The sequence below is a fragment of the Pimephales promelas genome, chromosome 7, assembly GCF_988280905.1.
Source record: "Pimephales promelas chromosome 7, fPimPro1.hap1.1, whole genome shotgun sequence".
NCBI lineage: Eukaryota > Metazoa > Chordata > Actinopteri > Cypriniformes > Leuciscidae > Pimephales > Pimephales promelas.
In genome coordinates, this window is record NC_142775.1 from 23,808,098 (window position 1) to 23,833,141 (window position 25,044).

At 38.5% G+C, this 25,044-nt stretch overlaps 1 protein-coding gene across 1 annotated transcript; it reads left to right on the top strand.

The window, feature by feature from the left end:
- Nucleotides 1–1,187: 1,187 nt before the first annotated feature.
- Nucleotides 1,188–21,883, top strand: htr2aa (5-hydroxytryptamine (serotonin) receptor 2A, genome duplicate a). The gene is made up of 3 exons (XM_039656050.2): nucleotides 1,188–2,272; nucleotides 15,684–15,884; nucleotides 19,680–21,883. The coding sequence occupies exons 1-3, from the start codon at nucleotides 1,804–1,806 to the stop codon at nucleotides 20,483–20,485; spliced, it is 1,476 nt and encodes a 491-aa protein (XP_039511984.1). The 5' UTR covers nucleotides 1,188–1,803; the 3' UTR covers nucleotides 20,486–21,883.
- Nucleotides 21,884–25,044: the final 3,161 nt, after the last annotated feature.

Sequence of the window (25,044 nt, forward strand, 5' to 3'; positions counted from 1 at the left end):
CCTGTAAAGAATCATCATGGATGACCAGGATAGACCCGTATAAGTGATTTGGAGCTACATATTTCAACAAAGCTAGTTAAATATTAGTAATTTTCTTCCTCCATGTCTGAATGAATCTATAAATCTGATTGATTTGTTTATTTATTTTTGCATGCATGCAATGTGTATTATACGTCTTCTGTATAGAGAATAATTCAAATGTCATTTCAATCTTTCCCTTGTTTGCTGAAGAAACAGCTTGCATGTGTGTGTCTTCTGTAAACATTTAATATGTAAATCTATGAGTAGTGCTCATTAAAAGGTGAGATCTTATTGGAAGTGAACTATTGATAGTCCACATCTGACAGGTTCATTTTTTAACAGAGTCTTATGTGGTCAACACTTTTCATTTCACACCACACGCCATATTCACACATGCACATGTAAACATTATTCTACAAGACATGACTGCCAGGTTAGATGTACTACAAAAGGGAAGATAAGCGGCACAGTGCTGGGGGTAATGAGACAGTTCAAATGTAAATGGCAGTGTAAGAGGAGAGAGAGAGAGAGAGAGAGGGAGAGAGAGAGAGAGAGAGAGAGAGAGAAAGAAAGAAAGAAAGAAAGAAAGAAAGAAAGAAAGAAAGAAAGAAAGAAAGAAAGAAAGAAATATATTGCACAACTAATGCCTGTTGTGTGAGAGAAGATGGATTGATTGATAAATGAACATGGAGAGGGACAGATAGACATTTAGACAGACAGATAGATAGATAGATAGATAGATAGATAGACAGACAGACAGACAGACAGACAGACAGACAGACAGACAGACAGACAGACAGACAGACAGACAGACAGACAGACAGACAGACAGACAGATAGATAGATAGATAGATAGATAGATAGATAGATAGATAGATAGATAGATAGATAGATAGATAGATAGATAGATAGATAGATAGATAGATAGATAGATAGATAGATAGATAGATAGATAGATAGACTGAGATGGATGGATGATGGATGGACAGATATAGAGGGATAGGTAGACATCCTGCAGTCATGATTTTAACTTAGCATATTTATTTTCTCAAGGTAAGTTTGTGTGTTTTATATATATATGTCTGAATGTTTGCTTAATCTTGCCCGCTATTTCCATAAATCACATTTTCTTTGGGCCACAAGAAAGTGGAGTGTGTGTATTTATGTCACACGTCACGTTACATAAGCTCTCATCTTTTGCAGATGCAGGAGCAGAAGAAAGAGGGAACACCTGAGGAACTTTCACTAAACCTCTGACTCACACTTCTCTCTCTCTCTCTCTCTCTCTCTCTCTCTCTCTCTCTCGCTCTCGCTCTCGCTCTCGCTCACTCACACAGCACAACTGGATTGAATAGAATGATCACTGACTTGAGGAGGACCAGACTCTGCTTGTTCACACACAGCCAGAGAGAGCAGAGAGAGAGAGAGAGAGAGAGAGAGAGAGAGAGAGAGCATGTGCTCAACAACAGGTCACCCAGCTCATAAAATCTGACAACGAGAACAGAGGGGAACAAGAAGACTGCGCCGTCTGAAATGCACGGATTATGGAAACCACGTTTTATCTACACACCTTACATTTCTAGTTTTCAGGCTTTTTGGTGATAGTAAAAGAGTAGAAGACTTCAGGAGTGTTTTGAAACTGGACAGAATGAAGCAAACCTCTGGACTCGTGTGAAATATGAAACCTCTGGACTGTGTGAAAGATGCCATGAAGAAAAGAAGGATACATCACCTCTAACTGAACTTGTTTTTGAGAGTCTAGCAGTGTTAATAAGGGACATTATGAACTTGCATGCCAACAGTTCAAAACCTGTGTCCAAAAGCATCTTCACTTCTTCGAACCTGATGCCCTTTGACCCAGACACCTGGACACCGAACACGGACATCATGCTGGGTAATGTGGTCCGTAACAGTACGTTTGGCTGTAACAGAAGTTGGGCTGATACAGAAGGATCTCTCCTGCCCAATCTATCCATCATTGGCACTTCCAGTGAAAGGAAAGAACCACTGTCATGGCTAAGGTGCAACGGCGAGACGAGTAAAGAGGAGTTAATTCGGAAAAATTGGGTTGCACTGCTGATTTTGATTGTGGTCATTGTTACGATTTCTGGAAACATTCTAGTAATCTTGGCTGTCAATCTGGAACGAAAACTGCAAAATGCCACCAATTACTTTCTCATGTCACTGGCAGTAGCAGATATGCTTCTGGGACTTCTGGTCATGCCTGTCTCCATGGTGACCATTGTGTATGGTGAGTCTGCTTTGATTTTGACACTGCTGTGATTGATTATGTAGGCAGTGATGCTTGGATGTAAGTTTTCCCTTACACAGTGTTGAATGTTCTTGTGCGATTATGAATAACAGTAATGTGTTGTGATCTAGTAATATCAATGTCAAAAGCCACGGTGTGTATATCTATCAGGTTTGAAAACTGATTTGAACCCATATGACGAGTTATTGCCATATGAGTTTCCACTGAAAAAGTTGGAAGTGAACCTATGGCTGATGTTAACATTGATCACATTGCATCTCTCTCTCTCTCTCTCTCTCTCTCTCTCTCTCTCTCTCTCTCTCTCTCTCTCTCTCTCTCTCTCTCTCTCTCTCTCTCTCTCTCTCTCTCTCTATATATATATATGTATATATATCAGTTTGATTCACATTGGGATCGCATAATCGCATACACAAAATGTGTTTTGGTTGTCTTCCAGGGGTTTGTTTACTTTTAGACTAGTTGAGAGATGGTTACATAATTTTTGTTTGATAAAAACACATTAGTAGTAGCATATCCCTAGTGATGGCACAGCCTTGAGACAGACGTAATTGGACTAGACAATTTACCTCAGTAACCCTTTGAATTATAATATATAAAATCGTAATAAAAAACTTAAAACAAAACAAGTTATGCACATGCATTATATCTTTATTTTTTCGTTGTAACAAATCTAAACCAATCAAATCCCCTGTTTGAATAAAGTAAGGTAAATGGTGTATTAGCACAGAATTTGAAATTACATTAAACATGACTGCCACATACAGTATGTGCATTTAATGGTAATTTTCTAGTCCTACAATTCTGAACCCCGGTTTAAGGTATTCACTGGTTAGTTTCACTGTGTTGATATTTCTTTTTTATATATACTGCATATATAGGGTCATGTTTATTTATCATTTTCACATTGTGTTGTTAATTTTGATTCATTATCTTTCGTGTTTCATTAGGGAAATGCTAATATCTGTGTAATTTGTTATTTGTCTACTTAGAGTGGATGTGTTAATTGATCATTAGTGGCCTTGTATACACTGACGAGTGTATTTTCATGCAAAGGGCTTGCTGGATGACATTGTAGATTATTTTAATTGCTCCTCTATTTTATAATGAGTCCTAACTCATAAAAAATGCATGGTTTAGAAACAAGCTTTTATATTAGTAAATGATTGAGTTTAAAGGTGTTACTATTCGAGTGTGTTTTTCTGATGAAGCTTGACAGTGAAACGTTATTGTCACGCTGTATTTCAGGCTGTTATCAGTGTGCGAGGCAGCTGTTTTGAAGAACTCAAAGAGACAGAGAGGATAAAATCGCACAAGAGTGTGCATGAGAGAAATATGCCACCCTCTTTTCCATCCCTCTCTGTCTCTCTTCTGCTCATCTGTCCCCTCAAGATACTGTATGCTGTGGGAAGTATTAGTCCTATTAGTCAGACCTTGGATGTGAATGAATGACATCATGTCACGGTTTAAGGACAGAGTCACATGTTACAGCTAAAACCTTGTAACGATTCAAGGTATGTGTGTGTGTGTGTTAGTAAAAGGACCTCTTCTGCTTAGTAAATGCATTTGTTAAACAGTCAAAGAAAAGAACCCATTAAAGGTGATGATGTGGAGGGAGAATTTTGAAAGAAAGTCTCATTATTTTCAGCTGCGCAAATGCTGGACAGATGCAATTCAAATCCACTGCTGGTGAGATTCGCATCTTTCATCACTAAAATTACATATTTAAATGTTTTTTTTTTTCTGTGAATATGCAAATTAGCCCCGCTTCCACTCACTCACACCAGCTCAAAGATCCACTCGCTGATGATCACGTAGACGATTGGTTACAAGGTCGTTTGTGACATCAGAAACACCAGCGATTTCAAACCATGTTTTTGAGACTTTCTTTGATTCACTGCAGTTTTATAGGGGTCATATAATGCCTCCTTTAAATCAGTAAATTTGATTCTTAAGGGTCTACATGAAAAGTTTGTAATATACTTTAATTAAAAATTCTTATTAGTATTTTAAGAAAACACTCTTTTTACCTGGTCAAAAACAGCTCTATTTTCAGCATGCCGTTTCATTGCATATGCCTTTAAATGATAATGAGCTTCGCTCACTCAGTCCCTCTTTACTGCGATCGTTTCGACACAAGGCACGAGGAGTGTTGCCTTGACAACAGTTTTGGGTATATTTTGGAGAAAGAATGGCGGCAGGAGTTTCTGCAGACACGTCTGTGCAACTATATCAATTTGTACCGGAGTCAGACCCGGAACAAGATGACAGAAAGAAGTTCGATAATTTTATATTTGTTTGATATTTTATAATGTTCGATATTTTAATATTATCGACCGATAATTAGGGTAATTTCACCGGTGGAGACGTGAATATGTATTGAAAGTGGGTCATATATGTAGTAGATTAGTATCATAAATTTCTAATTTGGCCGATAAAAGGCAGAAAATAACTTTTTAGTGCTTGTGGATTGTAGACAACAATCCCCATAGTGCATTGCAATGCTCAGCTCCGCAGGCCACTCCCACAACTCGGCCCATCAATTTCGACTAGATTTGAGCTCGACTCTATGCTACCGCCTGGAAATCATTTCATACAATTAAATCAGATAATGCGGGCTAATATAATATGATGACTTAATAGCGTCAAGGCGTCATTACCGTTTACGTCGGAACCGGTTCCCTATTGGCACCGCGTTTCGGTACCCAACCCATTCCATAATGCATTTGTCTGCGTAATCAGTACCTTATAGTCCATATTTTCAAAAAGTTTCTGCCGGTGAAATCAAAAACACTGGCACTGATCTGTGATAGGTCCAACCCCCTATGGGTGGGTTTGAAAGGGTGGGAACTAGAGCTTGTAGTCTTTACAGAAATCCCCTCTTACGCTTCCTCCTACAATGACGTAAAATGGCGATTTCTCTCGCCTGGTGGGAAAATGAGAGAGTGTTGCACGACCATTCAATAGTATGACTGGATTTCTAACAATGGAAATCTTAATGCAAATGAGTGGAGTGTCCCTTTAAGGCTCGAACAGGACGTTTCTGAATGGATGGTTAACTAATGTCACTTTGATCTATCTTTGTGTACTGGCAGGGTAGAGTAACTTAGTGACATGTACAAACGCTATAGTGTTTAACTCAGGTGGAATAACACAATAACCATAATGCGTTGTTTATTATAAACGTGGGATTATAAATCATATTGAGAATGTTGTACATAGAAAAAATGCCGTAATGTAACGTTACCCTGAGTGTAAACCTTAGCCGCATTCATTGTGAAGCGTGCAAGCGTTTGCAAAGATTAATATAAAAGGTTAATAAAATTTTACTCACTTCTTCTGGAGGTGAAAATACTAAGCAACAATGCTGATTTATGAATTTGCAAATGGTTTGTTTCAAAGCATAAACTACACACATAACATAGACATATAAACAACATTAAAAGCTTGATTTTCACCACAGGGGGACTTTAAGCAATTTGTCTTTGTCTCCTGGCTGGCTGTGCATTTTTGCTTTTATTGTTCAGGAGAAATTACTATTGTTATTTTGCCTGTTAATTGGCTTGATTAAACTCTTTGTCCTTGTGTTTGTGAGTCACAATGTCTGCTCCATTCTCCTTTTCTTTTTGTCTCACATGAATGCATGCACAAACACATGTTTTCCAGAGAATGTTGCCATGAATTATAGCTTCTATCATTTTTTCCAAAAATATGAAAATATTATATGAAAATATACTTTTAATAATATATGCAAAATATTGTGAATTAATACCATATATTTAGAGAAATAACCTTGTTTAATTAAGCTTTGGCACATAACACATCACGGTAGGAATGTACCGATATTACAATTTTACCAATAATCGATATTTATTTTCATATTGATGTTAATAAATGTTCATGTATATTCATTTATTTATTTACATTTTTATATTGATATATTTTCATATAAAAATTCTATATGGTTTTGTCTGAAATTTAGACATCACAACTTCTTAATGTACAATATGAAAAATAAATATTCATTTTGTGATCTGCTAAATATGAATTTGTTATTAAATTATTTGTGTTTAACTTTGATAGATCACAGGCATGTTAATCTAAACGTAAAAGTAGTGAAAATGAGCTGCACAACTAAATATCCATAATATTGATTGATACAATAAATTCAGAAGTCTAATAGAAGTGTGTGTAACCGATATGGTACTGTTATATTGTGCATCCCTATATAACAGTGTCATTGTTATAATACTATTTATATACTATTCTAATACATAATATGTTGAATTAGCTTTTCTTTTTCACTTTTAATTTGACTTTCATTTTTAGGAAATGTGTTCTATTAATCTGTGTTATACTCAAGCATTGAATCATGTGGCTTGTTAAGGAGAGGTGTGCAATCTAGAGTTTTTGACTGGCAGATTAAAAAAAAAACATGAAAAAAAACATAAATGTAATATTAAGCAATCACACAGCAACCACTCAAAACACTCAAGCAATCGCATAGCAGAATGCTAAGAGAAAGTCAGAACACCCTAGCAACCGCAGTGCAATGCCCTGGCAACCAAACACAACTCCTTGGCAAATCAGTAGCAAGTTTTGCGCAGGAAAGTGTCAATTACATTTTCTTCAGAATATAAAAAAATGGTCTCGTTTCGGTGTAAGCTGTTTAAACAGATAATAATTAGTGTGTTTTTGAATGGATAATGGGTGGATTCAATAGGCAGCTGCTCTGTATTGTTCCAGCACTGACCACATGCAGACACAGAGGAAGGAAACAACTAGCTATAATACTATTGGCTGCTCCCCCACTTTAAGATTTCAGAAGAGTGTATTTTAACACAGATTTTCTGATAAAGAACATTGCATGTACACAAACATTCAAGAGAGATATACACACACATTTAGAGACTCCAATAAGGGTATATCCTGTCTTTTATCAGAGACTTGGCCTGGTGGATATTGCTCATTCGGCACGGTTGCACTGTTGGTGGCAATGAGTTTCAATCTAGCTTGTGTCATGTCTATTATCTATCCACCCCCTTCAGCTTCCAGGCAATTCTTTTTTGTACTATAGTATAAAAAGCAAAAAAGTGTATTTGTTTCATAAAAATAATTGAGAAAAAAAAGGGTTGTAACAGTACGGGCGAAACAAATTGTGCCTGCTGATAGAGTTGATAGAGATTTATTTAAATGGTGAGTAAATTATGGTATAAATTTCATTTTTGTGTGAATTATCCATCAAGCCATCCAAGGCCATCTTCTCAAAGATGAACACAATCGGAGAGATATTTAAAAATATCCTGGCTCTTCCAAGCTTTATAATGGAAGTGAATTGGTGGCAAGATTTCGAAGCCCAAAAAAATGCATCCATCCGTCATAAAAAAAATAATCCATACTGCTCCATAGGGTTAACAAAGGCCTTCTGAAGAGAAGAGATGCGTTTTTGTAAGGATAATATCCATATTTAAAACTTTAATAACTAGCTTCCGGCGATTTGCGGGGAAGAGTAACCCATGTCCTGACGCATGACGAAATGAAGAACACGGAAGTGCAGAGGACAGAGTGTGAAACAAATGGGTTGGAACGATGGATGAATTTTTGTTGGGCTTCAAAATCTCATCCCCCATTCACTGCCTTTATAAAACTGGGAAGAGCCAGGATATTTTTGAAATATATCTCTGATTGTGTTTGTCTAAATAAAGATAGTCATATACATCTTGGATGGCTGTTTGCAATTTGCTGATTGGAATTTAACATAATTTACATAAGCCATCTCATTCTTCAAATTATCTTTTGAGGAAATGTCTGTAGAGAGATTTCATGAGAACAAGTGATGAGGATTAGTGATACATTACTGAAACCTCCACCGAATTAAACCGAATTAAACTAAAACTAAAAATTAAAAAGAGCAGAGAGGCTGAAGTGCTTTCAGAAGAGAGGAGATGACAGAGCGAGTGAGAAACTGGACACATTGGACAGAGATCTTTTAGTCCACGAGAATGGGATAACAGCTGAAGCAGCAGGGGTGATAAAATCAGAGAGGAACTCCTATTGAGTCTCAGCAATGCACTGACGTATTAGAGTTGTGACGAAGCACGCTCTGAGTAATCCAATGGTAATCAGAGCTGTTTTATAAATAGCAGCGTGTGTTTCTAGCCTATTATCTGAACAGGTAAAAATAGTTATGTGTGTGAATCAGGGCCATTATCTCTCGGTAGCAACTTGAAAAAAACTTGATGTGACTTGGTTATAAGGAATGTTAATTATGTGAATGAAGCAAGGCCATGTGTTGTAGTGAGTATACTATCATGGTAATGAGAATTAATATGAGAAAGACAGACACCAGTGTATTTGCTGTTCCGCTTTCTTTTTCTTTTTCTATTGCGTGACAGTTAGGGAAGCTAAAATAAATGGAATCAGAAAACACACAGACACTAATTTCCCCCTGATTCTCTAAACCTCTCAATCTCCCAAACGGCTCCACAGCAGAGATCTGGCATAATCCACCGCCACGTCATGTCACCATGACGATGGAGTATTCAAAAGACAAAGCTCAATAGCTGCCGTTGATGCAGCATTAATGGTTCTCTGGCACAGGTGGTCTCTAGGTTGCCACGGCGCTCAACGACTAAAGAGAGAGGAGTGACTTAATGAGCAGCATGAAGGGCTAATGACGAGCATCTGTAGACACTGAAACATATCTTTCACTTCATTCTCATTAGGGTCGTGCCCATTTCAAGCACATGCAACCCGTGCCACATCGGCTTAACTATTCTCTCTTAATCATACATCATACAGCATGGTACATTTGGGGTGGGTTATAATATCTTTTTAATATCTAATATTACTTTGGCGGAGTTGTGGCCTAATGTTTAGAGAGTTGGACCCCGAAGGTCAAGGTTCGATTCTCAATAGTTGCGAGAAACAACTGAGGTGCCCTTGAGCAAGGCACCTGACCCCCAATCGCTCCCTGGGCGCTGCAGTGAATGGCTGCTCACTGCTGCCCACTGGTGTGTGACCACGGTTTGCAGTGTGTGTGTTCACTACTCACTGCTACTTATGTTAACACAGTCTCATCCCAAAAAGTCATATAACTGACGTTTTGGGACATATTTTGACCATACGTCAATATCCGCCTTTTTAGGGCCCCCTTAAACGTCGGTAGATGGCGATCCCGGGCCGTCATACAACTGACGCTTTACCTTTAACGTCAGTTAGGTGACGGGTTAGGTTTAGGGTTAAGTTTAGGTATGGGGTAGAGTTAGGATCCCATAACCTCATCTACCGACGTTTAAGGGGGCCCTAAAAAGGCGAATATTGACATACTGTATGGTCAAAAGACGTCCCAAAACGTCAGTTATATGACGTCTTGGGATGAGACCGGGTTGCTTATGTGCGCACTAACTTGGATCAGTTAAATGCAGAGGACAAATTCTGAGTATTGATTGTCATTCTTGGCCTTCACCTCACTTCATTTCTTAAATGTTGCGTCCACTATTTCTACTCAAAAGCCTGTGTCTTATTCATTAACCACCCAGAGTTCAGTTTAATCAGATGTTGACCGTGCTGGAATAGCACTGCGATGTGCGGATTCAAATAAGATCATTGTCATCCTTTTCAGCACATTCCTTTCTATGTAAATTAGGATTATAAATTGTGCAAAATTAAAAATAACTATGTAACTATTATGCTATTTAAAATAACTGTGCTTCTTGCCTTCCACAATCAGCTTTCCTTAAGAAAAAGAGATTTCATTTTCTATTGATCAGGAAAGCAGTTATTCATCAAATGATGGAGAAGAGCGTTACAAGGTGTACAGTACATCCAGATGTGTGGTGTCGAGCACATTTTCACATTTTAAAGAAAAGTGAATAATAGTGGCACTGAACCAATGCAAACAGCACGTGCAAATCATTCTTAATGCATTTACTCCTAAACGATTGAAGGGTTTAAAATTGGGTTTCCTAGTCTAACCCTCTCTTCCATTACAAAAAGGGCCATTTGTGATTCCTAAAGGCACAGATGTGTTGATAATGATCAAGATCTAAAGGCCAAGATGAGTAAACATAGCCTGCAGCTATCACCGTCGCCCAACACTGGTTGTCCATTAAAGCTAAGCAGAGTTGAGCCTGGTCAGTACCTGCATTTTAAAACTAGGAAAACCAGATAGCTGCTGGAAGATGTTAGTCAGCCCAGCAGAGGGTGCTCACCCTGTGGTCTGGGTCCTAAGTCCCCATGGGGAAACTATACTGGCAGAAAGCACCGTGCATTAAATATTATTGAATATTTATTGAACCAGCCTGAATACACTGGTTAAGCGTACCCATTGTTTAGAATCTTTACATCGTAAAGCAATAGCTATAGCTTTGGTTCAAGAATCACACTTGAAAAAATGTGTCCTGGTTACAAAACAAAACTACAAGTTGCTGTCATACTCATGTGCCCCTAATAAATCCATAGGTGTGCTGATACTTGCAATGAAGTCGCTACATTTATCCATAGACTTATTGGGAGGAGATGACCCGTTTTACGTATGTGGCTGTAACACTAAATCATTCCAAACTCCTGCTGGTATCAATCTACCCTCGAAAAGAGCCTGATCAACATTTTCTGAATAATATCTGTGGAAAACTAATTTAGTGATCTGGATGTCATATGCGGAGATTTCAATGCCTCAATTCATCCTCAACTTGATTGCTCATCTAGTTGAAACCCCTCTAGTGCAATGTCCAAATCCTTTTCAAGAATTGATTATATCCACCTTAGTGCCACCTGTCTTTAGCATCCAATATTGTCATATTGCCTATCTTGATTTCAGATCACTGTACCATTATTTGTATTATCACTCCTGCTAGCTCATGCTAAATCTCGTAGATGGCGCTTTAACGACTCCCTGCTGTGTGATGCTACATTTATGGACCAACTGAGATCTGGGCTTACAGAATTCTTGGAAATTAATACAGATCATTTCTCAAACCCTTAGGTGTTATGAAGTTACTAAATGCTATCTACGAGGGAACTGCATTGCCATTTTCATTATCTTGAACAAGAAATAAGGTCTTTGGAGAACCAGCAGACCCAGTCTTTCTCGGAAGAGGCTGCTGTAGAGACTGGGGGTCTATCCGATCATGGGGAGTTTGCATATCGTAATTAATAATTAATAATTAATAATTATTCATACAGGTTTGGATCAGATCAGTCTTACATGTTATTAAATCTCACGATAAGGGATGATATGTTATTTTACCTGCATGCATGCATGTGTCTCTTGGTAATTAACCACAAGTTGATTGCAATTAATTACACAGATCATGTTTTACAAACAGGTAAAAAAATTAATTAGCTCAATTGTCAGAATAATATTTTTGGGATTAATTTATGATTGACCCATCTGCTTGTCCCCCAAGCTTGATCATTCGATCTCCATCAAAACCCACAACATCATCCTACTTTATAGACTTTCAGGAGAAACCAACCTGTGGCCACAAGAATTAGTTTTCCTGCTCTATAAACAAATACTCTTTAAAGTATCTTTAATTTGTAAAGCTCCTCTACACCAATAAACTAGTGTGTAGTTGGCATTTGAGCACAATATGGCTGCTGTCGCAACATCAAGGTGGATGCTGCACATTGGTGGTGGTTGGGGAGATTTACCCCTTCCATATGTAAATAATTGTAACAAATTATTATTATTACGTTGGGGGACTACTGTAATCTTAAAATGTCAGCTCACGCTTACTTTTAACAGTTAGGTTTTAGTTTTGGTGTAGAGTAGGTGGGATGAGTCAAATGCGATAGAGCGTTATTAGCACCACTCTGGATATTTTATTTACAAACTGCATAATACGTTGTTATATTTATCTTTATCTTTTTTCAGTTAAAACTTAACACATATTCAGTGGCACTTACTTGACATTGGGAAGTGTCTTGAAACCTGATGTCATCTTTTAGAAATATCGCCACAGGCTTGTTTTTCCAAAGAGACTGGATTTTATAATAAATAGTAAAAAATACAGTCATCATGTATTGTGTTCTTGTATCACATTACGACACAGCAAGTTTGAATATGTGCAAGCATAAACTTTTTTGGAGTTTAATAGCTCCATGGTCACTGCATGATTTTTTTGGGAAGAAATCATCAACATTTTTCAAAACACGCATCCAGGCATACAGGTTTAGAATGTTGATGATTGATTATGGAAGAATACACATTTCTCAGTTTCATGACAAACAAGAGGTAAAGAGGCAGTGAAAGAGGTGTGTGTGGGCAAGGAGGGAGAGATTAATTAGTCTGATAGATTCAGGGCTGTTTAACGAGGCAGAGGATGAGTTCAGAAAGGGTCAGGGAAAAAGGGGTGAGCCAGCGGTATTGTAATTATCCATCTACCGACACAAACGCACACGCAGACACGCTACTCGTGACATTACAGCGAGTTTCCTTCTTGCCTCAGGCAAGACTTAAAAGAAAAGTCAACATAGTGACACAGTGATGCATATAATCATGCCCTCAGTGGTCATTTCCCAGGCATCCAGCTCAAATCAGTGTTTACATGAAATGCATTTCAAATTGTGCTGGCACTCTAGAGTCAAGTTTTTGCAAAGACTTGTCATTCAGCTTGCTGAAATCTTGGGCTTTTGGTCAAAAGGCAAAGCTATAAAGGCGGTGGTGCTGTTTGTCTGTGTGTGTATTCATAGTTGATGTTGTCAGAGAGGCTGTATGGTTAAATTCAGTGTGCTATTTGTATATAGTTTGTTCTAAATATAACCTAACCATAACAGAAAACGTCCTGCTATTTACAATTAAAAAAAATATTTACGCACCTATGCATTTCTTCTGCTGAAAAGAAGATAATGTTGAAGAATGTTGAAAAGCAAATAGTTCAAGTTCCTAGTGATTTCCATTGTATTTGGTGTTCATACAATAAAACCAAAACAGATTAGTTACCAACGTTCTTCAAAATATCTTCTTTTGTGTTAACGAGAAGTAAGTCATACAGGTTTGGAACAACATGAGGTATGATGACATAATTCTCATTTGTGGGTGAACTATTTCTTTAAAATACTGTATTTTATACAAATGACAACGTTTTTACAAATGACAACATTCCAGAAAGGACATTTAGTCAGATTTAGCTCACTTCTGGGTACAAATTTGGTTAAGTAGGTACACAAACACACTCACTTCTTTCTAAGGTGTCCTTTAGCGAAATCAGGATATTATCCTGCATGGCTAGATAACGTTTGACTTTCATAGACCAGAGGCACAAACAATCTAAGGATTTGAGGGAATTTGTCAGGTTTTTTGGGGGGGGGGGGTCTCTGTATTAAACGCTGAGTATTACCCTTCAGCAAATAGGGCGTCCCCTGAGCCTGTGCCGATGAGCAACTCCAATTAGACAAACTGTCTGAAGTGTTTTAAATCGAGTCTTTGCCCTTCATTGTTTCTGTTTCCCTTTCAGTCACAAGCACAAACCCCAATGCATGCATCTCAAAGACAGCACACACACACATCCACAGCCATTTTGTATTAATGGATTATTAATTAGCCTCTGGTTTTGATGCGGCATCTCTTGTTTTTTTTTAGCTTTATTGAATAAAGCCACAGCTGGCAGAAGCCTCACGGAGAAAGGGATTCCGTTCTTCATCTCTATTCATAAGCACCTCTTGTGCCTAGCAGTGATTAAACTTTTATTCGTTTAGTTCTTTAGTTTCCTTTTTGTGCAATTGTCATCAAGACTTTGATTTTTATTTATCCCATGATGCATACCGCTACATCAAACAGTGCGCCTCATCTTAATATTTTCTAAAAAGACCTTCATCTCTTCATATCATAAGCCCCGATCCTCTCTCTCTTTCAGCCCATAATCACTTTCCACGCAATTGGGTATAAAAAAAGGCCCGGAACTCTTTTTTTCTTCTTTTTTCTATATAGTGATTGAAATGAGGGGCTTAACCTTCTAATAATGTTGATCAACAAGCTCAGAAGACTTCATTTTCAGTGTGATTTGAAATGATAATTACTGAATTTTCTTACTGAAATTTGGGACATAAATTTTATTTAATTTAAAAAGTCCAAATATAGTTTTAAAAGTCTTATTTGTGCGGTTTTAATTTTTGGTAATCAAAATATGCTTGCATTGAGTTTGTTTCAAATGAATTATTACAATTAAAATATTAAATAAAAATGAGTAAAACAATCATAATTGCGTATATTTTTACTTCAATGAGTTTAATATCAGGTCATCAGATTATGTTGAAATTATGATGAAAAAATATGTATCATACTCACAGGGAATGGCAGTAGTTTCAGTCTGTGTACAGTTAGATGGGTAATACTGCCTAAGTTTAAGTTTGAGTCGTGATGGCAGTCTGCATCTCATGTTCATAGTAAAAGACATCTATCTTTAGCTAGCGTGTCACCCAGACTTCTTTTTGTACCACAATAGATAGTGAAGAGAGGAGAGCGTGGGAGCTTTACAAAACTAAAATAATGTTATTTACTCACAATTTATCTCCCATGCTGCCACATACATTTATTTCACTGCAGACTGAATTTTATCTGATTTTTCTTCTGCAGAGAAATTCACAGAATCTGTTTTTTGAGCACTGCCTTGAACTGTATAGAAACCACAGGTTTTCAATCACTTTGAAAGAACACAGCAAACACAACACACACAGGGAAACTAATGTAATACTGTGGCTCTGCTGAGGTAACAATCCAATAACAAACCTGAGTGAGTTCTGATGAAGACTGCTGTTTCTGAAACTCAAGTGTGTGATTGTTTGCTCTTTGTTTTGGTGATTGATGGTCTTTATCTATTTCTGCACACAAGCTCTGTATATTCATTCATCCACATTCTTCCCTTCATTTCCGGCAGCTACTCGTCCTGTTATCCTTTCACCCATTTCGTTTTTTATATTTTTCTACCTCATTTTCTCTTCCCTCAAAAGTCTATTTTCTTTGTGGCACTTCATTTGTGTTGGCTCTTTTAGCTTTGCCGTCATGCTTCATTTCAAACTTTTTGTCACTGACAAAAACAATAACAAAATAACAACAACAAAAAAACGAGTGAAAGCACTAAAAATAAGAAAGTACCCGACAAATTGCTGTAAATGTATTATTAATTCAACATTTCTCCCCTTCATGGTGTGTGTCCTGTACAAAGTGCCAGGAGTGTTAACAATGAACTTTTCAGTCAGTCTGGTGGATGGTCATTTTCTGCCTGACTGCCCACAGCGGCACTCAAAAAACTAACTAGCTTTTCAGCATGGATGGATGGATGGGCAGACAAACTAGCTGACAGACATACAGACTACAATCTTGACGAAATTAATTTCTAGAGTATTGTAGAATTGTCAGTTTCATTCTCAATGTGTTTCTCCTCTTCAGGTTACTCCTGGCCGCTCCCTGCATCACTCTGTCCCATGTGGATCTACTTAGATGTTCTTTTTTCCACCGCCTCCATCATGCACCTGTGCGCTATCTCCCTAGACCGTTATGTGGCCATCCGGAACCCCATCCGACACAATCGATCAAACTCACGCTCCCGGGCCCGGGCCAAAATCACGGCAGTCTGGACCATCTCTGCAGGTACAACATGTGGGCATGACACTGTGCTGTAGTGTGATGTGAAGCCATGAAGCCATCAAGCCATGAAGCTGTTATGAACAGGATGTCATTCTGTCCTATGAGTCACTCTGATCTAATGTATGATAACATGTTATTAACCTCTGACTCTGCTTTCAGACTTTGTGAAATCCTAATTTCCTTATTGGTGTGAGATGACATTAGCTGTTTAGAGATGCTACTAAAAAGAAGAGTGATCCATAGAGGGTTTAAATGTTTAGGCTATGCACTGTAAAAAAAAAAAAAAATCTTTTCATGATTAGTAATCACAACATTTTTTTCTTTGTCAAATCAACTTAAATAATTTATTTAGTTCAGAGAACTAAATAAAGGTGGTGTCTTGATGTGCGTGATCTGTATATTTTAATCACATAACATTAAAACATCAATATTGCCTACAGACACCGTGTGCGCTATTTACATCAACTCGACAAAACTCATCAGATACCGATCGCGATGCAGGAGTTAAGACCGCAGTTTGAGCCACCACCTCGAATTGATATGGCCCTGTGTCCAAAATTCACCCTCCTCCACTTCAGGTGAATGTGGGGGAGAAAAGTCCTTGACTTCAAATGACCGCTCTTTTGCAAAGCTACTTGAGTCACTCTCCGTTTTAGAGTCTGACAGCAGCTGTCACTGCGGGTCTCATGTCCACTCCCCCCGCTCAGCCCCGCCCTTGGTTCGCAAATATTGCCAGTAGGTCGAGTCAGGCTCTGACCAGGGGTTTAGTTACCCTTTAATAATCAATTTCTCAGCCCTGCACAGTTTCTACTGAGTTTGGGATTCCAATTGCACAGGTTGAAGCCATTGGTTCAGCCTCGTTCATTTGAATTCTGGGCATTAGCGGCATAAATCACGCAGTTCCTCATCCATATGCCGACACAGACACAGTGAGCTGCTCTCATAAAGAACGGTATGAAACTGTAATGTCCCTGTCTGGGACAAAAAAAGTAGCAAAAGATAATGAAGGCATGGAAAGACAGTTTTAGTATGACCTTCATATAACAAAAGAAAAAGAAATCTATTAGTTTTAATAAAAAAATTACCCCGTAGTGCCCGAAATTGAAGAAATGCTAAGCTCTGATCTTTTTCAAAACGACCTCAAACCAGCCCTGTATTTCGATCTGCATGCAGCGGAGACAGAAATGAATTATTATGAGCAGAAAATGTAATAACGTGTATCCCACAATTTGCACCACAGTAATGCAAAAAGAAAAACAAATAAGTGTAATGAAACACATTTACTGTATAGTGCAAAGCAATATAACTACAGTCCATATAACTATTTTAAAAATATCTACACAAATAAAGCAGTTAAACTGTGCCGGTACACTTTTGGATAGATTTTCAGTTCCCCAAACTCCAGTCTCAAGCCTCTGCCAGATTCAGACTGGGCATAGAGCTGAGAGCTAGTGTTGCTTTAAAGTGATTAGTAATTATGTATCGTTTGGGGACCAAAGAAGACCTACTAACATTTCAGAGATTAGGGCTCTTTAAGCATGAGTCAGATGCTTTTCAAAGAACAACATGTCTGGTTGGTAAGACAAAAAAAGGGCTTATGCAATTATTACTGGAAGAGGCGCATGCCACTGAGATGCGTAATTATCAGTCTTTTATACTGGAACATTTTTTGGGTGTAATTTTTCTTGCATAAAAGTATCCATACGTGCGTCCGTCCATCCATCCAGTATTTGTAATGCAAACATAACAGATGAATTATCATTCATCATCTCCATGTTAAAAAGCTCTTAATCTGCTTCAAGGCAAGCCATTACAAACGAAACCAATGTTATTTCAAGCACTGGTCAATTTTGAGACTGTAAGTTATTTTGCTTCGATAGCGTGTTCTTTCAGATAATTTTTTATTTATTTATTATTTAATTTTTTTTTTTATTGTTGACAGTGCTTATAGAGTGATAAAAAGAGACATCCAAAAATAAACCAAAATATGGTGATATCTAGTTAAATTTCACATGTAGTCTGGCCTTGAAATGTCATCACGCTGGCTGGGATGAGTGCTGTCAGTGGATTTGAGCAAAGCACCATAATCTCCATTTACATTATAATGCTGCTTTTCTAACTTTTTACAACTCTGTGTACTCTCATCTCCAGGGAAGGATGAGAAATGGGGTGTTAGAGGAGGTTGATAGTGTGTAAGATAAAGTAACCCCACTCACTTTTAAAGGAGAAACCTTACTGTTTTAAAGGAGAAACCTTACTGTTGTAACCTTACTGTTCATAGTCATTCAAGGCCAGCGGTTATCCATAGATTCACCGCCAATTCCAGATGCATCCAGTGACACGGGGTCCGTCATGGCACCCCCCGCCCTCCTTACTAAATCTGTTTCCCCCAACAAACCCCAGAGATCATGATTTTCAGAGATTTACTGTTACTATGGAGATGTCCTTGTGCGATAGAAGTTTCCCATTTGCAAGATGCTATCGGAAATGAGAAGTATATTATAAACAGTGTTATACAGAACAGAACACTAGGGTCATAGTTGTGTTGTTAAGGTTACACTTCTAAACTGTGACAAAGATGGACATTTTCGCTGCCAAAGCATTAACAATATATCTAAGCAGAATAATATGAGCATGTCCTTCAACAAGAGATCCATGAATCACAGGGTTCACATTGAGCCACACAACATGTTTTTAATAAATATACCAACCCGATCTCACGACCAAGTCGTACGAATTCGACGAATGATTAAAAAGTGGCTAATTCGTAACAATTCATACGACCTCACTCGTACGAATGAATACGATTTTGCTAAATCGTACATATTTTACGAATTGGCCAATTCGTATGAATTCGTACGAATGACCTACCCCTTACCCCGCCCCTAAACTTAACCATCACGTGGGTTTAGACAAATCGTACGAATTAGTACGAATTAGACACTTTTTAATCATGCGTCGAATTCGTACGAATTGGTCGTGAGATAGTGTTGAATATACGCCTCCTGCGCTCTCAGTTTAAAGCAGTTTATTGATTTGTAACTAAATGATGTATTAGTGCTTATTAGTGCTAATAATCAAGTGTAAACAATTAAAGTGTTTACACTTGATTATTAGCCAAGAGCTATTAAAGATTATCATCTCTTTTGAAACTGGATGTGATGATAGGGGATCAGACAGAATCTCTGCTGTGTGTGAGAGTCGGTTTTTCCTTTGAGATAAGAGATGTTATGTGTTAGTCAGGTGTTTAAGTTATTATTTTTATTATATATTTATTCATATCTATTTTTCTTTTGTATTTTTTTTGTATACTGTTAATAAATAATATTATTTTTATTATCATATTTTTATTAGTATTATATGCTTTTATGAAAACACTATTTATATCTACACTATATCTAATATTGATTTATTATAATTAATTACAATGAACACCATTTTGATTGTAAAGTATACATAAATTATTTTACCATGATTTACTAATACAAAATAATAATGACAGAACAGTTATAATGTCAGAATTGCAAATTGCATTTAATGCCATTAAAGAGATTACTGCATGTTAATTTGTTTTCTATGGAAAGTGCTAATTTTTATTGCACTACAGTATATTAAATAAAACGGCTATATCTATGCAACTGCAGGTCACACAACTTTACTGCTTTTTTGTTTTGTGTGTAGGCAACTGTCATCATCTCTTCTCATTTGTTTAGTTTTTTGCCAATTTGTTTTTTGGTCTGTCACAATTTCCGGAGACTAAACTACAAAACAAATGCACTTCCCTCTGTCTTTCTGCAGGCATCTCCATGCCGATCCCAGTGCTGGGTCTGCGCGATCACACCAAAGTTTTCAAGGATGGCAGCTGCCTATTGACTGACAATTCATTTGTGTTGATTGGGTCCTTTGTGGCCTTCTTTGTGCCATTGACCATTATGGTGGTGACCTACTTCCTCACTATCAGCGCTCTGCAGAGTGAGGCTACGCTCTGCCTTGATCAACTGGTGCCCAGGCCCAAATGGAGCGCAGGATTCACTCTGAACTTCCTCCCTAGCCCATCGTTCTCGCCCTCAGAGAAGAAACTGTTCTTGCGGCGTTCGTTGAGTCGCGAGGTGGGGACCGAGTCAGTGGTTGTGATGCCACCTTTCGGACGGCACAGCGTACAGTCCATCAGCAACGAGCAGAAAGCCTCCAAAGTTCTGGGCGTGGTCTTCTTCCTGTTCGTGGTCATGTGGTGTCCCTTTTTCATAACCAACGTTTTGGCGGTGGTTTGTGAGCCGGTGGCATGTGATGCCGATATAATGAATGGACTGTTGAATGTGTTCGTGTGGGTCGGTTACCTTTCCTCTGCTGTTAACCCGTTGGTTTACACACTCTTCAACAAGACTTACCGCTCGGCCTTTGCTAGATACATCCGATGCCAGTTTCACGAAGAGAAGAAACCACTACAGCAAATTCTGGTCAACACTATTCCACCGCTGGCCTATCAGTCCACACACCTGCCGCTTACTGGATCAATAGACAATGGGGATTTCTCTCTGCACCTTCCCAATAAAAACCACCATCTGTCCAAAAGCCGCAAAAATGAGAGTGTCAGCTGCTTGTGAATTCACTCAATGAACTCACAAATGCCAACCATAACCCTGGATTGTCTTCTGAGTTCATATTTGGCATTCTATCCTTCTTACCTCTACAGAAATCAGCTCAGATTGATCTAAAGTATTAGCATTCAAAGCCCAAATGCATCTATGAACAAACAGCAACACAGTCCATGACTTGATCACGGGGCAGTGATGTATCAAAAGACCTTTGTCTGACTGGGATCGGTCCTCAGTACCATCAGTGTCAGTTTAATCAATGGGATAAATAAAAATTGTGTATAAGTGTTAAGTCAGAGTTACTGTTTGATGTCAATACTTTTCAGTTTTATTTAGCACTTTATATTCCAGAAGGCAAAGTCTAAATTCATGGGAGATCAGCTGTGTTTTGTTTACAATGTCAGGTTTTAAAAAAAAAACAAGTGTGGATAAAATTTGTGATGTGACTAAAGTTTTGTACTGCGTCAAATGATTGTTGCTGTAGCATCATTCATATGAGCTGACGTGTACAGTATGTGCTGCTGGTTTATCATTCTACCATACATTTGCATTCAGTGTCATGGAAAATAACTAAAAGTATCATGTTTCTGTTTCCTGTTCAAGTGCCTGTTTCCACTTCAGAGTTTAATAAAAAAAGTTTATGAAATGAAAAAAAAAATATTTGATTAAAATAAGAAATAAAGTCAAACTGTAAAATATAAACATGTGAGATACACTACTTTTCAAAGGTATGGGGTTGATTTTTAAATATTTTTGAAATGATCTAATGGTCACAAAGGCTGCATTTATTTGATCAAAATACAGTAAAACAGCAATAGGAAAATATTACAGTTCAAAATAACTTTTTTTTTTATTATTTTAAATAATATGTTTTAATATGTCATTTATTCCTGTGATGGCAATGCTGAATTTTCAGCATCATTACTCAGTGTCACAATCTTCAGTGTCTGTCTTCAGTGTCACACTTGACTCTGAGGTGGATATGGGCTTCCATAGAAACCTCCTCAAATAATGAATACTATCCATGGAAAGTCAATGTTGTTCTTTTCAAAAGGGAACTTAGTATGCACTTTTGCTTTTTCTGATTCCTGAGACATTTTGAAGTTAAACATATTGTTCAGATAGTGGCAGTACTCAAACCCTACACTTACATTTGTCATATTTGAAGTTCATTGAAAACATGCTTTTAAGATCACCGGTACGTTTTTGGTTCAGCATTCATGGCAACACAGAGAGCAATCTCGGGACCATTCATGCATCTCCTGAGGTTCCTTGTGATCAGCACCTTTCTGATTCTATTTCCAGTGTCTGTATTGACAATGGTGTTGTTGTTGTTATGGTGACGGTCATAAACTTGTTTGCAGATATTGAATGAGTCATCTCTGTTTCATGTTTCTGAGCGGATGAAGAACACTGAGTTACAAATATTTTTTAAGTCCAACGCTTGACCAGAATGGTCATAATTTGGCTCTGTAACAGGTGGCCATGACAGTTAGCCCATGAAGTTGCATTAATCCACACTGCACATGCAGGCTATATTGTACACTGCAGTTTTTGGACATTCTTTTGAGAAGTGAAAACGGAAAGTATTTCCATTATGCCAGGTCTTCCCAGGGTTACTCCACAAAATTTCGAATACAAGTGAATACGATACGATATCCTGTTCCATTAGCAGGAGTGATTTGCCAGTCCACCGCAGGCTCAAAACAGCTGTCTGAATCATCACTATGTTTGTTCATGGTTAATCAAATACAGGAAAAAATTGTGTTTTGATGTGGAAAACTGATTGTTGTTTTCAATATTAAGCAAAATAATGAAATAATGCTCGAGTACATTTCAATATACAATATATAAGATTTTATCAATTTACTGTAGGTATATCATTCTATAATAATATATAATTTGGGGTTTCTCATAGCGTTTCTTAACCTTTTTGACTAAAAGGCTCCCAATATTGGCTGAGATATTTTGATAAAATAAGAGTGGTGATGTAGGCTATCCATGATTTAGTTTGTGATTCCAGGATATTTGGATTGTGATAACCAAACCACCTTTGGAACCGAAGATACAATATTCACACCATGTCTGTAAATATATACAGTATATATTTCATTCAGTATCTGTGTATGACTGGACTGTGTGTGTCATAATCTACGTGTGGGTTGTGTCAGGAAGGCTTTTATGATATGACTGGCACCTGTGCGATTCCTAATCAGCAAGGTGCAGCAGCGGCTGCTGGGAAACAGAAGGCATTTTCTTTCAAAATGAAATAACCTTAAGGTGAATTTTTTAATACATTCATGTCATTTACTGGGCCAAAAAACATGCACACACACCTACACACAGACACACACATGTACACAGTTATTTAATTCAATTAAAGAATGCTTTGTAAACAGTTTAGTCTTCATGCTGGAGGGCTTCAACCAACCCAGAACTAACTACTACGCCCACCTAGAATATGACTATCAATCCTCCAGGGCTAGTGTTATATTTGAGGGTGAGAGAGAGATAGAGATAGAGAGAGATCGGGAAGTCAGGCAGCAATTCAAAGTTCTTTGAACTTTAAGCATGAAATGGCAACTGTCACATTTGCTCAAAAACGAGAGTGTGGAAAAAGAGAGAGAGAAAGCTGCCATAAGAGGCACGAGTAAAGAATGAACCCTGCTTGACACTCCTTTCATGAATTTTCTGGGATTCTCCTAAACCCTCTTTTGAGCTGATGCTAAATTATTCACATATGTCACATCACGCCTGTAATCCTATTAATGAATCACCTCCGTGATACATGGGACACTCATTAACAGAGAGCAGGACCGAATCAAGGTAACAGGCAAAAAAGATTTCTGAAATTAAAATGCCAATATCACCATATGTTATGGCCATATACAAACAAAACCCCTCTGCTTTTTTTTATCTTCTACCTTCTTTTTCTATCCCCTGTCCTTTTCTTACCTTGTGTTAAATTGCTTTTAGACTGACAGGTAGTATGAAATGATCTTAGATGCGGCTCGGATACAGCCAGAAATTGGCAGTAAAACTCAGCTCAGTTGAGCTTTTCACCGACTGAATTGATGATTTCAAGAGCTTAATGTCTGCTTCCTTTTGACTATGGATGCCTGACCTTTGTGGCTTCTTTTTTCAAAAGCTGTTGATAGCTTCATCTCCCTGATGGGATCAACCATTCAGTTCACATGTATTTTTCACACATAGGCAAGTGTGACACTTTGCTATTACCAATAATACGGTCTAGGCACATAAATAGGTTGATGTTCATATAGCTGAAGACAATCAGAGATGCTGGGCTTTGTGATCTGGGCTTTGTTCTGGCTACTTAAAGATATCATAAGGTGTATTATGTGTTCCCTTTCAGTCGTTCACAACGTTCAACGTCTATCACTTCGGAGCCGATCGTGTTTGATGTCTCTGAGTGCTGTTGTTTTCAATGAGCGAGTGTGTCGGTGTTCTTCTGGAAAGACTCTCCCGGTGCTGGTGGTTTCTACAGTGCAGTGCAGTGGTGGTCTCAAGCTTTGAGCTCTCAACTGCTGATTTTTACAGCAAACACATTTCTGTGTTTGTGTGTGTTGACGGCTGGTTGAGGCTGGAAAAGTGAGTGCTTCAATGTTTCCGTTTGCTGAATTCAGTTTCACCGCGGTCATTCCCTGTGTGCTCCGGCACTTGTGACGGGTCCCATTTCTAAGAGCAACACGGGTGCGTTTGCGTCTTTTTCAAGATGCCATTCCATCCATGCGTTTCTGGGTGCGGTAGGGCTCTGTCCCCATCTGACGATCACCAGAGTTGTTCACGTGTTTGGGCTTACAGCACTCTGAGGCAGCTCTTGTGGATAAGTCATGTTCCCATTGCGGGAATATGACCGTCTCGGTGTTAAGGTCGAGACTCGCCTTCGTTCACAAGGTTGGAGTCCCCACTTTCCCGTGCCCCGCTCTGGTGTTTCTTCTGAACTACCTTCCCAGAAGAATGAGTGGAATGGCGAGCAAGCAAAGACACCTGAGCAGATCCAAGTACCGCCTGGTTGAAGCGAGTACGTGAGGACACTAGCTCCACTCGGAGATTATAGAATCTGGCGAATGTGTTGGGTGTCCCCCTGCAACTCTGCAGATGTCTCTTAGCGAGGCGCCATGCGCTAGAGCTCAAGAGAAAGCCACACTTCGAGGGGACCTTCACACAAGGGGGAAACGGTCGACCTTGCTGCTGGTATGGCCTTTCCCTTCAGCTCCCCATCATAACAGACAATCAGCTGATCAGAGGTCCTGAAACACTGAATTCTGTCTAAGCACGGAGGGGGCGTACTGGACAGAGCGGGGCAATGCTAATAGGTTCACCACCTGATCTCGAAAGGGAGAGGTGGGTCCCTAGGGCACATATCTCAGGAACACGTAAGAATAGGCCGGCCTGAATTCCAGGCACGCTTCGTCAACGGAAAATGCGTGCAGGTCCCCTAACCTCTTGGAGGCCAATGCAACCAAGAGTAGTAGTAGTGCAGGGTAGTTAAAACCACTGAGAGGTCCCAAAAGGGAACCTTGTGTGAAACAGGAATGCACTAAATA

What these genes read in the sequence shown, in the direction of transcription:
- htr2aa (XM_039656050.2), top strand. Translation starts at nt 1,804, where the DNA reads ATGAACTTGCATGCCAACAGTTCAAAACCTGTGTCCAAAAGCATCTTC. An exon ending in CATGGTGACCATTGTGTATG is followed by an intron (nt 2,273 to 15,683) that starts GTGAGTCTGCTT and finishes TCTCCTCTTCAG; the next exon opens with GTTACTCCTGGCCGCTCCCT. An exon ending in AGTCTGGACCATCTCTGCAG is followed by an intron (nt 15,885 to 19,679) that starts GTACAACATGTG and finishes GTCTTTCTGCAG; the next exon opens with GCATCTCCATGCCGATCCCA.